At 36.7% G+C, this 16,958-nt stretch overlaps 1 protein-coding gene across 5 annotated transcripts in view; it reads left to right on the forward strand.

Annotated features, from left to right (window-relative positions):
- NPAS3 (neuronal PAS domain protein 3) overlaps positions 1–16,958 on the forward strand; it is a 629,011-nt gene that overhangs the window by 437,374 nt on the left and 174,679 nt on the right. For all 5 annotated transcript variants that reach the window (XM_075712984.1, XM_075712985.1, XM_075712986.1 and 2 more), the window contains one exon: positions 1,699–1,788. In XM_075712984.1, coding sequence (XP_075569099.1) covers positions 1,699–1,788 — 90 coding nt within the window. The remainder of the gene's footprint in view (positions 1–1,698; positions 1,789–16,958) is intronic.

The raw sequence follows: 16,958 nt of genomic DNA on the forward strand, positions 1-16,958 counted from the left end.
GTAAAAGAAATGATACGTAGTGGAGGAGATGAAATGTGTAAAGGTTTTGATTGTCCTTGTATGGATCTAAGTTTGAACTTCACTGTTCCAAATTTTCCACCTGTTATTGATGTTAAAATTCAAGGAACTGATGTTAATCATTTGAAAAGAAATGATGATGATTTATAAGAGGCCATAAATGGCTTGCATAATATAAATGTTTTTACATGAAGGAAATCTATGCAGATTTACATTTTTATTAATTCATAAATATAAATTAGAGTCTTTCTTTAATGCAGTGTCTTTAGTGAGGGTTTGTTTTCCAATATGTGGTTTATTCTTTTTAGAAAACACAGATTTTTTGAACTAATTCCACCACCTACTACATCAGAGAGGGGTGAACACTTGCCAAAGACAGCTTCTGACCAGCAGCATGATAGAAATTAATCAAGAAGCAGGAGAATAAAAAAGTTAAAAACCCTCAGGAATCACTGTTCTGTATTTGAAAAGGAGTAAAATGATTACATGACTTTGTCATCATATATCTCCATCAAATTTGTGTGTGTCTCTTATTTTTTCTTCCAAAACCAGGTTGATCTCTCAAATGCTACAGTTATATTTTTACTCTACACATACCTTTATCCCAAGGGGATATTTGGGATGGGATTTTTTGAGATTGTTTCTTGTTCATCCCAACATTTGGGGTGTTTCTTATTTTCTGAGTTGTTTTAGCGTTTCTGATTTCTGGAATTTTGTGATTTTACTTTTGCTGTAGTGAATGCTTGTTTGCCAATAATCAGCCTCATAAAAAACAAAAGTAAAGGCACCTATAGTGTATGAAAAGCAGTTACTTCCTAGTGAAGATTTGCTCTTATTCCTAGAGGTATATTTCTGTCTTGATGTGCAGTGATTTACTCCGTGTGTCAGTTTAGAATCTGGTCCTTTGTTTATTAACTGCACTCATGTTTCAAAAGGTATGCATTAATCTGTGTAGTCGTATTTTGAATTTTGCAGTTGCAATGGAAATCACATCCAAAGACTTGAACCTGTCAAAATAAAATCTGATCTAGAGTTTTACACCAAAGGGATGAAATTCGTAACATTTCTATAGACCTAAGCTGTAAACATATTTGACAGTAATCTGCTGATTGGCTTTGTTTGTTGTCTCACAAAAGGAAAATGGGGGTGGGGGGGATGCACACGCGCGCGCGCGTGTGTGTAATCCTCAATTAATTAACAAATTATTGAGGTCCATAGTGGTTTGAGTGATGGTAAGATTTTATTGTCTCTTTTTCAGTTTTTGGAAGTTGAAATTCTCTGCTTTGATTCTGGGGGATGGGGGGGAATCTTCTTACATACCATTTGATTGGAAGGTTCTTTGTTTTCCTTATTTATTTCTTCCTGTAAAAAACTGAAGAAAATTTTATTTTTCTATATTTCTTCTGTCATGCAAATGAGATAAATTTCATACAGTATATGGCAGATGTAAGCATGACAATAAGTCCTTGAACTCTGGAATATACTCATATGCTGTTTGTTAATATGTAGACAGAATATAAAGAAATTGTCTTAACGATTCAAATTAAAACCACTTTCCTAGAAAGCAGAACATTTTCCTCATTTTGTTCTGTGATGCCTTTGTTTGAATCTATTTCTATCTGGAATTTAGAATTTTTTATTAATCTATTCACTTTTTTTTTTTTTCCCCTTACTCTGTAGTCCCTGGATGGATTTGTATTTGCACTAAATCAAGAAGGAAAATTTTTGTACATTTCAGAAACTGTCTCCATCTATTTAGGCCTGTCCCAAGTAAGTACATGCTTTCAATTCCAGAACATAATTGTGTAAGATGCATTCTTCTGTTTATCATTCTTAAAGAAATAATAATTTGGTTTCTGTATTTTGCGTTGCATCTGGTTCATCCTGAGAAATAATTGAAAAACATATCTATCAGTATTGGATGTTGAGATAAGACAAACTTGTGCCTGAAAACTTTTTGCCATGAAGGATCATTATTAATTTATTGAGAACAAATGAAGTTTCTTTTCTCAGTTGTTTTGAACTTTAAACCTTTATACCTGAAAGGAAAGGGACACACTAATAGTACTTCCCTTGTGTCCTATTACTGGATGTTTATGGAGTACCCTGCATTATCCAGGGAGCTGACACGATGACAGGGAGTCATTTGGAGTCAAGAAATGCTGAAAGAGACCATTAAAATGTCTTGCAGGGAGGGTTCCAACAAGGACACATTTTGCCGCTTTCACAAATGCTCACTAATATGAAAAGACAAATTTATAAAATATAATAGGTTTTGAGTTTTTTTTCATTTAATTGCTGACAACTGTTTTCAAAGATTAAAAGGTAGGACAAAAGTGGGGGGAAAGTTGCTTGTTGATGCTTATTCCTAATCCTGCAGCATTCAGAAATGTTTAGGAAGGATAGCTTCTTTCTGCTTGTGCTTAAAAATGCAGCAGAAAGATTTTGCCTGATGATTTTCAGAGTAGGATAATCTACTTCTATTGCAGTCACCCTGACGAGAAAAAGAAAAACTGAGATAATATTTATCTCAGCTCCTTTAAATTGGGACTCGTGCTGCTATGAGGAGGCAACTATTAGCACCGGCAACTGTCACTTTTGCTGTACCCCAACAACAATGAAATGGGAAATTTTAACATTTGGTGCAGAAAAAGGCTAATTTTAAATATTATCTGGTGATAATCCGAATAGAGGTTCATTAACTCCTCAAAGAACATGCAAGCAATTGGCTGTAATAAGTTCCGTAATTGTTATTTTGTGCTGGCTTTAGCAAACCAAATGATAGAAATGGAAACAGGGCTGTTTCTAACTCATATCAGTATCCTTGTCTCTCATTAAAGTCCCTTGTTTTGTAATAGACTTTAATCCCTGCCTTAATCTGTTTGGGAGTTACTATCAAGAATCTCAAATTTTGAAATTGGTGCGCCACCATGTTGCTAATACAGTAAAGAATTGGAACTTTAATGTTTATTATTGTCTTATGCTCATATTAATCTGTTTTATGCATAGTATCCAACGAAGTTTAATAAGCCAGTAAAGAAGAAGGCTAGATAATTAGTTTAAGCAGGTAAATGCTAATTAGGAAACTCCTGAAAGGCATCCATTATACACGAGCTTAAAACAAATTTTACAGCCCTGGTTAGTGGTGTAATCCAAATTCTGTCAAGGCAACTGCATTTTCTGTAATTGAGATGTGTATGTTTGCTTTGCATAACAGATGGCTCTGTATGCTTAGACTGATAGCTAGGAAAATAATAATTGCATTATTCTGGCCAAAAGAATATTAGCTCTTGGGTTTTGGCCATTTCAGTCAGTCCTCCTGCCAGCACAGCATATGCACATATATGGATTGGATTTTCAAGGAAATTGATGCATCTGGAATAGTGTGGCCATCTGAAATATCATCTGTTCAAGAAAAATTTGGCTTTAACCCTATGCTAGTCTCTTGTTAAAAGCATTTTCTGCCACTGTCTTTTTAACTATAGGAGTTGGTAAATTTTTCCTTATTCTGAACTTACATCATGTTGTTAAGACTTTATCTTGATTCCCATATACATTTCAAGCAAGGGTTGTGATAAATAAAGCAATTGTCTTTGCATGTCAGAGTATTTGATATATCAGGACAAATGTTTCCTCGCGTTCACTACTTGAAAGTTTTGATGGAAAAACTACCAAAAATCAGAACCAGGACTGTGGATTTTAATACAGTAATAGATGAAATCTACTGAGATCTACTAAAATATCTGTGCTTTTCACTGCTCTTCTGTCTTTAGGGAGACATTTTGTATTTCTCAGACCTCCTGTGTTTATATTTTTAATATATTGTTCTCTTGGTATAATATTATATAACTAGGTCTCTTAATAATGACAAAAGAAATGCTGTAGCTACTTGCTTACTAAATCACTATTCAAAGTGTTATTTGTTACAAAAAATATTAGCAAGAATGTCCATAAAACCGGTTCTCAAACTAGACATGGAAATGCTGCTGTTTGCACTACTACAATCTTAAAATCCTCATGAATTCGGAATTTCTGGAATGGTGCTATGTGATACATGTGGTGTTGCATTTCTTGCACTGCACGTAAACATTAATAGGTCCCTATCCTGATACTTCCCAACTATATATTAATATAGAACCTCTAGGTAATTTTGCACTTCAGAAAGTCTGGATGTACATTATAAGCATTTTTATTTGAATCATCTTCTTCAAGTGCTGACTTTGGAGTCTCACTTTCTAGTCAAATGACTTCTTAGAGACTGCATCCTTGTTTGGTTGGGGTTTTTTTTTCCTTTTTAACTAGCATTCATGGAAACAATGTGCAATATATTTTGTAGTTGCAAAGCAAAATCTCATGTCTGTTAGCTAAAGGAAAATAGTCCTTGTACCGACTCTCAGCAGGTGAAAACAGTTTTTAACGGAACCCGATCTTTCTCTTTTCTGAACACTGAGAGCCAGTGGTACAAAACAAATGGATGCTGATGTTCTAAGTTAGCTGCAGGGCTAATAGTAAAGAAATCTGATAAAACAATATCTTGGGAGGTAGCCTGGCAATGATGATAATAAAGTTACTCCTGGCAAAAATAACAGTATATTTGAAAAGTAAATAAAAATTACAATAAATACTCTTTTGACATTACAAGGAATGTACCTTGCATGTAGACACCCATAGATGTATATAGTTTGAACACTTCATCTTCCTGCTAATGCTAACCAAGAATTTTAAGTTAGTTTGGCAGACGTGGATTTCAAAGCACACTGTGGAATTGCAATCAGAGCAGTTTCAGAGAACACAGATGCATTTCAAAGTAGAGGGAAAGACACAAAGCTAGCTGAAAATAAAATGTGAGAGAACGAAGAGAATAAAAGCAACAGAAATGGGCCAGAATGTCCCGGTTTTATCCTTAGTCTGTGTAAATTGTCATAGCTCAGTTATACTTGGGGCAAGCTGAAATAGTCCAACATACTTCCCAGTATTCAGCAGTTGCAGGAACTGTAGTATTTGTTGGAAGACCCAGACATGTCTAGAAATGTGCAATACAGTCAGGTTTTCTTCCCTGGGCTGGACAGCATGACCTGTGATGGTGTAGCTCGCCCTTTTGCCAATACAGACAGCTTTTCACACCGCACCTCTGTAGGGGTGTAAAAATGTTTTGTCTTCATATATATCTATTCTCTGACATTTTCAAGTCAGCAGGTAATTTCTGATATCAGGGTAACTGCTGCCTTTTTGAATACCCAGTCCCTGATTTCCTTTCAGAAATGGGATAAGATTTCAAAAGTAGATGGCTAAAATGAGTCACCATATCTGGACATTGAAGAGGACTTGAATCGCTCCTTCAGGCACTTAGAAGTCAATATCAGTGCTTACCTAAGAGATTTCAATTCTTTTGCAAAGTCTCTGTGTTTGAGACTTAGGCCAAAAATATGCTGAAACACAAAGAGTAACAAATAGGGAGAAAAATCTATCCACAGCAAAGGATAAAATTGTCAGACATACAAGGTTTCAGGGTCAATAGGAAATATTATAGAATCATAGAATCATAGAATCATTTAGGTTGGAAAAGACCTTTAAGATCATCCAGTCCAACTGTTAAGCTGGCTAGGATACTTTTGCTTTCAGGAAACAAGTTCTTAATCACCTCTCACCAACAGTTGTACTCAACAAGGATTTTATGCATTGCTTTCCCTCTGTGAGATCCACACCTTAAAGTAAAATATGTCCTACCTTTGCTCCTGCTTGTCCAGGACACAGACCAGGTTTGCAAATTGGCCTGTTGAAAAGAGATCTTGCTAAAAGGGAGCAATGCAGCTGCAGGCATAATAGGAGATAATAGAGATGAAGAAGGAAAAAAAAAAGAATAAATTGTTGAGATTTTGTCCTTTCTAAAACAAAGCAGGCAAAACCAACAGGTATATTACATGTGTATTGCGTTACTAGTGGCATAACCTATCTCCTTATTTTGGCTTTCTGTGCATTTGTTCTATGAAATGGCAAATAAAATTATAGCTACAGCACACAAGTACAAGGTCAAATAAATGACAGTACTCAGTCTATTTGTGAAGCTATTCTGAAAAGGAACCATGGTGCCAAATGTGGTTTATTTGAATAATAAAGAAGAATTAGATTCCCCTGATAACTTGGCTGAGGGCCAATAAATCACTGGAGGTTAAGAATGCTTTGCAACTGCCATGTATTTCTTTTGCTTTTACGAAGCACAAACCTCAACTACTATGCTCTACCTGTTTTTCAATGCAAATCAAGTTGAGGTTAGTAGATGGTTAAAGGATTCCTTTTGTGCTCTGTTTGCTTAAAAAATAATATAAAGCAATCTTGACACTTGCATTCATTCTCTAAGTTCTACCTTATTTTCCCCTGTACCGTTATTTATGTAAATAATAATAATAATAATATTAAAAAAAAGGCAAAAAAACCCCAACAAAATCCAGGAACTTCACAGGAAAACTACAATTTTTTTAAGCAAATCTAGACAATAACCAATTGAGAAAAGAGCGTGCTTTTTTGTTGTTGTTGTCTTTGGTTTAGTGTTCTGAGTTGAAATACTACTATGTAGAATGATCATTTCTGCTCTTTTAATAAATTGGTGCACCACCGTTGATAATTTTTTAATAGTTTGTCCCCTTTAAAAATTAGTAAATAAAAGCCTGGGAAATTCTGTGTTGGTCATGTGTTTTTTAAAGTTTTTTTCCTTAATGTTCAGAATAAGAAAGTTCATTTATGTTTATCTTTTATGCTGAAAGAAGTGAGCAAGGGAGGAGCTCTACTGAAATAGAGTGGCTCTGAGGATTTTGAGAGCAGTAAGAAAATATAAGTATCAAAATAATTCAGAAACAGTACAAGGCATGGTGGCACATTATCAATTTACAACATTTAAATTGATAAATGCTTGGTGGTGAAGGCCTACAAGGGCACTTTGAAAAGCAAATAGCGACCTGGTGAAGAAATTGATTTTTCCCCCCCGAAAATGACTGCATGATGCATCATTTGACTGCGTGCTGTCCAAGTGCTTGACAGAGATAATCTCAGCAATCCCACGGGTGACCTTATCGTTCTCACCAGGGCAACTTTGTCTAGGTTCTGACTTTGTGCATGTCAAGGTTTCTTCAGGCAGGATCCTTAGGGGGAAAAAGTTCCTCTGTTCGATCCAGATATTGAACCACTCTTCAAGGCACTCCCCCAGCCCCAAAAAGGCAAGCTTGTTTCTTTTCTTCATAATTATGAATGAACTGAACAAGAGAAAATATCTATAGACACAGTATCTTTGCTGAAGCCATTATTGCCTTTTCAGTGTAGCTTAGCTTAGCTCTTAAAGGAGAAAGGATACCTGCCATTAGAGGTTATCAGACACAGTTGAAAGCCTCCAAAACATATGGCACTCTTCTACATAGCAGAACTATCCTGCCCGCTTGCTTTCTTGCACTCACTGTTCGCAGCTTTATTTTTACTCAGGAAAAGATTTTGCCGTTGTCGCAGTATTTCACATCAGTGCCTAATAATTTTTTCTTTATGCTTTTTTTTTTTAAATCCCTATCCTAACCCAAGAACTTTTGAGACAACTCAAGTGCAAATGACAAGCTGACAGAAGTCCTGAACATCAACATCAATATGCATAATTTTGCATAGACACTCTGTAACAACCTTCACTGTATGGTCTTGAAGTGATCCAAAACACTTAGCCTGTTTTAGCTGCTTATTACAAAACTGGTTTTGTCCAGCACAGAGGAATATATTGCCCAAACTATGAAGCATAAAGGCATTTAAAGATTTGCAGGATTTTTTAAAGTACTTTATATAATGAACAAACTGTTTTTCATGTGCAGTTACTAATTGTAATTGTAATTACTGATTAGGAACCTATTGAAAGCAGCAAATGTTATGCTCTGTTTGGTACCCCAAAGCTGCTTTACCCACTGCCTTTGACACCCACAGTTCACCATATTCAACCTCTTTTACCTCTTTCTTTCATCCACAACATTAATTCTGAGTGAACAAGACGTGCTTCCTTGCTTTTGACAAGATTTGCTGCAGTCTCATGCGACAAAAACCCAACACTCATTCCAGATTCAGAAAGTAGGATTTATAACAGCATTTTAATTTAATGTTGGATGTCGAACATATAAAGAGATCACAGTAGTACTAGAGCTGAAAATTGATGCCTTTTTTATTAGTGTCCTCTCAGAAGTGGGTGAGCTGCTGTTTGTGCAATGGAGCACAGAGCACCACAGTCAGATGAATGAGGATATGCTATCTGCAAGGAATCATATTTCAAACCACTGTCTGCTTCTATTGATGTGCTCAGAGTTGAAAGGTTATGCTAGTAAATGCCATCAGAATTTTCAGCATTCGAAATCTGTGGAATAATCCGCTGACTGTCACTTTGTAGTCAGTCCAAATGCAGCATATAGTGATGCTTTACTGATTTTTTTAAACTTGAAATTAACTTATTGTTACTGATCACGTTGTTTTGCTTATTCTTCTGCAGTGTGTTTAAATACTGCCAACAGTATTGTCTTATAGGCTCCACTGAATATAGCTCTCTGTTGAGTTAACTAAAGGAATCCAGAATGTCATTTTACATGAGAATCATGTTCCCCTTATTTATTCTTTTGAACATGTTTTACCAGTCATTGAGGCCGAAACATTGAAAGCCTTTATGCAGAAGGGATTCACTGGTTAAAATGAATCACACAGATTCTCTGTGCAATAAAATACAGCCTCATTGGTTTAATGCTCGAAGGCTGAGGACTTTTCATGTCACTTAATAATTTCTAGCATTTGATGTTAAAAATAAGATTTTGATAAGGTATTTTCCGTTGCAATTGTTAAGTCTTTCCAGTACTAAATAAGACTGAGAACATTAGCAATCAGACCGTTTGCTTTCTGGTGGACGAAATGTTTTCAGATTGTTTTAAGAAGAATGTCTGGGGAAAATGGTTAAGACAATTTAGCTGTTTTACATTTGTCTTTCCTGTTAAAACAAAGACAAAGAGTTTCCCTGAATTAACATTCATATTATCCAAACTAGCTACAGAGTGGTTTGGTATCCTTTTGCATTGCATTGTAGCACATTTGTTTGGAAGTTGGAGAATATTCTATATATAGTCACTTAGTAAAACAAACAGCTGTGGAATAATTGGGGGAGAAAAAGATAGTGGTAGGAAACATACAGATTTGGCATAAATATATTTTCCATGCTATCCTGGCACATTAGAGATGGGAGGAAAAAACCTCAAAAATTAACTAAGTATTTTACCTTTTAAGAGTAAGGTCAAAAAAAGACATTCTACTGGTGATTGATCAAAATTTCATTTCTGAAAATAAATAAATTATAATTAATAGATTTTGATTAATAGTAAGAAAACATGCTTTTGAATGCTTAGAAGATGCACTGATTCTGAAGACTGATTCTGTATTACATCCGTACTTGAGTCAGGGCAAGTCAAAATCGTGACTCAAATATTCTGTGATGTATTAAGTGATTCAAGATTTGAAGCAGCAAAACACTACGTACGGTTCACTCAGCAGAATTCCCATTCCAAGCATTTTGGAAAGGGTGGGTCAGGCCACAGAAACTCAAGGATTGGCTTGAGGTTATGAAATAAATAAAAGAGTGTATGTATTAAAACCACAATCACTGAATGGATCTTGGCTAAAAATAACCCTGTAAAAAAAAAAAAAAAAAAGCTATTTTAAACTCAGATGAGTTCAGTGATATCTTCCACTGCAAATCCTCACTGACAGTTCTACCAGTCCAACTAAGGTGTTGCATATGAAAGCACAAGATCAGGAACAAGCATCTCAGAACAAGGATAGGAGATAGGTCTTAATCTTTTTTTGCCAGCATCTTGTATTATTACAGCCTTGGTCAGGGCTTAATTAACAGTCAGTGTTAACAGAGGAATCCTCTTCTGGGAAGAGTGGATTGGTAAGAGAAAAACATTCCAAATTCTGTGGAGAATGTCTCCACTGCAGAGTTAGTGTGGGATCTAGCCACGAGAACCTCCAAGTCAAAGGCTCACGGTGCTTAATCCCCCAGGTTTCTAGTGGAAACTGAAGACAATCACGTTGTCGTGGTTTAGCCCCAGCCAGCAACTCAGCACCGCACAGCCGCTTGCTTACCCCCCCTGCCCTGATGGGATGGGGGAGAGAATCGGAGGAGTAAGAGTGAGAAACACTCCTGGGTTGAGATAAGAACAGTTTAATAGTTGAAATAAAGTAAAATAGTAATGCTAATAGTAACAGTATAATAATGATGATAATAATAATAATGATATACAAAGCAAGTGATGCACAATGCAATTGCTCACCACCCACCGACCAATACCCAGACAGTTCCTGAGCAGCGATCGCTGCTCCCCAGCCAACTCCCCCCGGTTTATATCCTGAGCATGACGTCATATGGTATGGAACAGCCCTTTGGCCAGTTTGGGTCAGCTGCCCTGGCTGTGCCCCCTCCCAGTTTCTTGTGCACCTGGCAGAGCATGGGAAGCTGAAAAGTCCTTGACTAGCATAAGCAGTACTCAGCAACAACTAAAAACATCAGCGTGTTATCAACATTCTTCTCCTCCTAAATCCAAAACACAGCACTATGCCTGCTACTAGAAAGAAAATTAACTCTATCCCAGCCGAAACCAGGACACACGTCCATGTGCTATTGCTCTTCCAGTGCTTATCTATATTGTTTTGCCACTCCCTGTTCATCTTCAGCATTAAAATAGACCTATGCCGCCTTAGCATTTTAACCTTACATTTCCCTGTATTTCCTTCTGGCATTTGAACCAGGATGCCATCCAAGACATCCTCCACCCATGTTTCCAGTTGCACAGAGGTTGACATCAGCTTTCTGGTAAAGTTACAATGTGAGAGGGAATGTACCCAGGTTGGTTTCTGCATTTAGTGGACAGGGAAAAAGAACATCAGAAAACTTGTCAGGCTTACTGTGAAACCATACTTTATCTTAGTTGCTCAGCTGAGTTCCTCAACGGCATTCACGTTAACAGTTCTTTCTGCTGTTTGCTCCTACCTTCAGAACTACCTGCATTAATACCGAGTAACTCGGCTTCCCTTGGAAGTTATTTACTTGCTGTTCTCATGGCACTGCCACAGAAGGACCCTCTGCAGATGAATCCATAGAAGAGCCAGTTTAATGCCCTGTTACAGGCTATGCCATCAGGGTCTGCCCTCAGCACCCATCGCAGCACACAGGCTACTGCAGTTCCATTGAGGGCATACTTAAATGGTTTGGGAACAGATGGAGCATGCTGTAGCAGTACTGGCATAGCCAAAGCCAGCTATGCAGCAGAAACTTATTTCTACTGCCCAAGACATAAGGCAGAGGAAAACTAGGACTACATTTTACCTTTCAAAAGACAGGATCTCAGACGTGGAAAAAGAGTGGAGTGACAAACCTCCTTTGCCCAGAGTTAGAAATCTAAGGCAGGAAGGAAAGAGAGAAAATGTCTCCCTTCAGCAGTGAGGGGATATGTCTAAGAGCAAGAAGTATCTTCTTCTCTAGAGACAGGGAGCATGCGCATATATTGGAGGGAGGGGGAATCAAAATAGTGTGAGAAAGACAGGCAAAACAAGTGCCTCGCTGGTGTGAGCAGGCAGGAAGGGGAAGGCAGAGAAGAGACACAGCATACTGCCCCTACTCAGCAACTGAGAATCACAGCTGTGAGAAGAACTTCTTCCTCACCAACCAGAACAAATGTTGCGAATCCTTGATATTCAGAACTCATGCCCCAGCATCAACTCAAATGGTAAGACTGGTTTCAAGTTATTAGGTATATGAATGTAATATTTTAAAGGGCTTATTAACATGCCAGGATTTTTGCAGCCTTTATGTCTTTACTTTTTCAACTCTTCTTTTTCCATTGGCTACCATGAATGCTAGACCTTTATTTTTATGTTTAAGAGATGTCTGAGACTTTCTGGGAATATCACGATTCTACAGCCAGGCCTTTGAAGCTACAGTCAAACATCACATGATTGGCAATAAACTTGTGAGGCTTGGCAACAGTAAAATAGAAAGGGGAAATACTGGCTCGTTTCTCTAGTTGAATGGGATAACATGGATCTATAAGCTAATATGGTGTATCATGCTCATATTGCATTCCAGGTAACTTTTGAAGCCTTTACATTAATAAATCTGGCCTTGTGCTAACAAAGTGTATGACAGTATTATTACCTATATTAATTATTTTGTGTTTAAGATTCTCTCTTTGGGTCTTTTGAGTGACAAGAGTATTTTCTAGGCTGAGTACTGCTGAATTAGGATGTAGCCAGTATAGTGAGGCCTAGTCTATACCTTGTCATACTGCATTTCAGAAAGATATCTCTTTTGGGACAGCACTTATTCATGCGTAAGTAGTAAATACAAAGCCATATACATTCCTGACATTCCTTGAATGACAATGGAGCTATCCATGTGTTCTTGTTGAACTGCCATAATATATGCATAAGATATGATGAATATTGCAGAGGTATGTCTTCCACATCTTGAGGCAGCATGTGTGAGTCATGACTTAAAGTTTGTAGGAAGAGATGCTTCCTTTTTTAAAACTCATTACTGCAGTTGGGAAACAGTAGCTTTCCCTCCTGCATTTGTTTCTCCTGACCTGACATGAGTCAGATCCACAGCCTGTAAGTCAATGAAAAGATTTCACAGGTTTTTGAATGGTTGTCATTTTACTATATATTGTCAACATGGTGCTTATGTTACACTGGGAATAAAGAGATTTTCTGGAAGTTATTGAGCAATCCTTCTGTCCCTATAAGCAACTAGTACTTTGAATAAGAGTGACAGTTTGATTACTCTTTTAGTGTTCCCTAAATTGGTTATAAATTGGTTGCATGTTTTTAAATATTTTGGTCATGTGATAGCTTGATTTCTTTGTCCTGTCTCCATACGTATATATTCAGATTGAGTTAACCTGAATCAATATTCTGTTAATGCATTTTAAAGGATTTCTACATTAATTGTAAATGCTATATACTTTATTTATGGCAACTTTATTTGTTGTGTAGATGAGGTAGTGTCTAACCACTGAGAAAGATGCATTCCAAAGACCTGACAACCTTAAGGGTCAGAGTGGTTGTCTAAAACAATGTAGTGCAAAACTTTTTCTATTGTGATAGGTATACATTTGATTAGTTGCATGTTTGGGAGAGGTGAACAATTATGATATTTTTATTTTAAAGCCATCTGTTTCCCATCTTCTTCTGATTCGGTCTGTCCAAATTCAATTTTGGTGTATTGTTGCTTAAACGTACAGTGCCCTCCCATCAGAAGCCAATTCATGAGAATTGAAAACAGAAAGTAAATCAGACACTGAAATGCAGATAAGCAAATTCCAGTTTCTAGAGAGAGCTCCGCTGAGATGGGCTTCTCTTCCATGCTCGTTGCAAGTCTAAGGATTTATCTTTCCTACATTTTGGCAGAATGGATCTACAGAAATAATTTTGTACAATTCTAATTGGACAAGCTGATGAAGGCTATTCCAGATGTTTTGTTTTGCTAAATCAAAGCCAGTTCCTTAATAGCTGTTCTTTTCTCCTCTTCCTTTTTGATATCATTACACTCCTCTTGGTTTATCTATACTTATGACTGTGAAGAAAGATCTTATACATTTGATGGAAGGCCACTAAGATACACAGACATAAACCAAATTACACTTATTCCGTTCTAAGTGGTTAGGAGCTATTTAACTGGTATAAGCACGTCAGTGCTGTACTTAATTTGGACAGTGATGTTGCTAGTTCTGACACAGTCCAGTCTGCATTCTCATGTTCTTGTGATAAGTCCCTGCAGATTAGCTAAGTCTGCAACCTTCCTAGTGAGGGTACAAATTCGTGTGAAATAATAAATGAAATTGGAAAAAAACCCCAGATATAAAAATGTAACTTTTACAGCTCATTAATTAAAATTGACATTGCAGGGTTTCAAGAGATTAGGAAAGGACATTGCCATTTTAATATGTTTTGAAACCTTTTCAATTGAGCCGACAAGAAAATCATGTAATCACTGGAATTCATTCAGCTCTTTAGTAAAAACACAAGCCTTCAATCTTAAATAGCATTTGTAGAAATTAAAGAAGCTAAACTGAAGATATTTCTAAAATGTCACAACTGCTTTGTGATACTAGATGATATGGACTATTCCTTCATTATCATCTAGAACACCTGGGAAGGTGCTGTGAAAATAACATAGTGCGTTTTAAAATAACTGTAAAAACCAAAGATTTTAAAGGAGATTATACATACGTACTTATATTTGCTATTTTGAATCAAGTTGTTGACGTGTGATATCCTTTATTATGGCATTAGCACCCATGTCACAGCAGTATCAGAATTTGCATATAAACAATCAACATAGTGGAATGGAAATATAAAATTCAGGGATTATTATTATTTTAAATAAAATGCTTACCTATCCTGAAATGCAAATATTTATTCTGTGTGTGTATAATTATAATATTCCCATGATAGCAAATAATTTTCTGATTCTTTTTTATAGCCTAATTTAACTTATATTTATTCTCTTGCATCCATGGTCTTCATTCAACACTGGACATCTTAGTGAGCTGTAATACAGGGGTTTTTTTTTGGTTTTAACCTTCAAAGGAATTTAGTTGAGCAGATGCTACATTGAACTAGTCAGAGTAGAAAGGAAATGATATGGCTTTTAAAGGGCACATCTAGCATATCTACTGGACTAAAGTAATTCTGGCAATGCTTCAAAGGATATAACTTTTGATGGTAAAGTAGGTAGGCTACAGAATGAAATCACATATGGCAAGCTGTCAAAGTCTTCCTACACATTCAGTACATTTATATAAGTGCAAATGGATGCTGCTTAGATGGAGTCCCTAGCAATTTCCTGTTAAATCTGCTCTAAGATTATCTGATATTACTTGACTAAATTATCTGTGTAAAAGCTGAGGACAACTTTCATGATCAAATATTTAGAAATTATTTTTTTCTTTTTGGCAGATAATCTGAAATATGAACTGCAATTGTATTAACACTTGGAAGCAAAGGGCTTTCAGTAATAGCAATTATCAAAACAGGAATAATGAATTGCTGTATATCAACTTGAAGAGGATGTATTTATAGGTCAATAATGTCAATAGCTATAGTTCTCATAGACACCTCATTCTTACCCTTTTATTCCTTGCTAATGCTAAGCAGACACGGTTTTAACTTTTAACACGATTTGTGACTATAAGAATCTCATCTTACAATGGAAGGGAATACATAGTTTACAAGGGATGGGTATTTTTCACCTTTCAAAATTCAACAATAAAAACTGTTACCCTTTTACAAATGCTAACAGTCAATGACTAGCCATCCCCCCACCCTGCTAAAAAAAAAATCTGAATGGTCATACTTATTACAAAGACAAGCTTTTGAGCTTTTTTTTTTTTTTTAAGTTCTGTTAGTTGTGTTGTATAATGCTCTAATATAATGACAAAATGCAGGATGCATTACAGATACAGTTAGCTCTATAGCTAGGCATATGCATGCATATATATTTACATATAATACATCTGTGTGTGTGAATCTGTATGTTTGAAAGGGGAGTCTTGAGGTAGTGCTGACAAGTTCTTTACCTCTGTCCTGCACTGTCCCACAACAGTAGGAAGTAAGGAGTGTCCAGCTGCAGCCTTATAGCCCCGAGCACGTACATTTGTTCTCTGATTTTGGGCCATGGGCATCCTGAAGAGCTATGGTAGGCTGAAGCACGTTTAGTTTTACTGGGGGATGGTGCAGTGTGTGTAGTGCTGTTGGCTGCTAAAGGTTGGAGTCTGTTTGCCAAGGATGGAGTCTAATGAGATTTGGCCATTGAAATTGAAATCCCTCTAGACAGACCATTATATTCATTCATTTGGCCCCTCTCTCATGCTTATGTGTGGTGGCAGCATGTGTTCCCATCACAGACCTATAGTTTCTTCCCCACCCTGAGACTCTGCATGTCAGACACAGGTAATCAGCCCATCAAGTTATCCACATCTTACAAGATCCAAGAGCAGAAAAGGAGTTCAGAAATGCACAGCTTTGGTGAGGTGTCTGTCTCTTATTTGGGCCCCAATTCTTCAGCTGCAATATCACACCAATACCTTAATGAGGTGGGCCACTGTACATATCACACCCTTGGCCCCTGATCATAAACATGGAGCATTGTAGATTGTAGAAGTAAATAGAGAGAAGGTTTGTATTGACCTGTTTAAGCAGTGGCTGCTTGCTCAGTGGCATATGACTCGGACAAATTTCAGTGCTCTTTTATTGGGATGGCAAATAGCCTCTTGCTGATATAAAGGCAACTCCATCTGCCAGTTTCAAATCCATTTTCTGATAGAAATGGGAGTGTGGTGACTGCTCAAAGAAAATCTTACTGCTTTAACATGAGTGGGAAAAAAAATGCTGTTGTGTCTAGACTGAGCCTTAGCTGAAATTTTCTAAATTATTTAGTCTGAAACAGATGTGTGTCCTGTAAAAATTTATTCTAAATAGTGGTAAATTTAACAATGTGACAAGGAACTGAAAACAGTTTTCTGAGTGATAAGTGTTAAACAATGATAACAAAAGGTAATGCTACAAGTTGTGCTTGTAATAAAATAGAGTATGAGTAGAAGAAAGGATGAATATGTCATAACAAAGGCTTGGATCCTGCAAACATGCACATAAGAATTCTCATTGAAAGCTGTAAAACTAATGATGTGTATAAAGCTATTCAATTAAATCTTTGAGGGATTGGAGCTTGGACTTTTGAACTGTGTGAACTCTCATTAAAATCAGTGGCAGTCTCACCGAAAGCAAAAGTTCTGGAGAGAACTTGTATGTTACCATTTTGTTTCTTTACGACCTGTTTACCTCTATAAATACCCAAAGTTGATGCATAGGTCATGTGTGTCTGTTTG

The sequence above is a fragment of the Pelecanus crispus genome, chromosome 6 (genome assembly GCF_030463565.1).
Source record: "Pelecanus crispus isolate bPelCri1 chromosome 6, bPelCri1.pri, whole genome shotgun sequence".
Taxonomy (NCBI): Eukaryota; Metazoa; Chordata; class Aves; order Pelecaniformes; family Pelecanidae; genus Pelecanus; species Pelecanus crispus.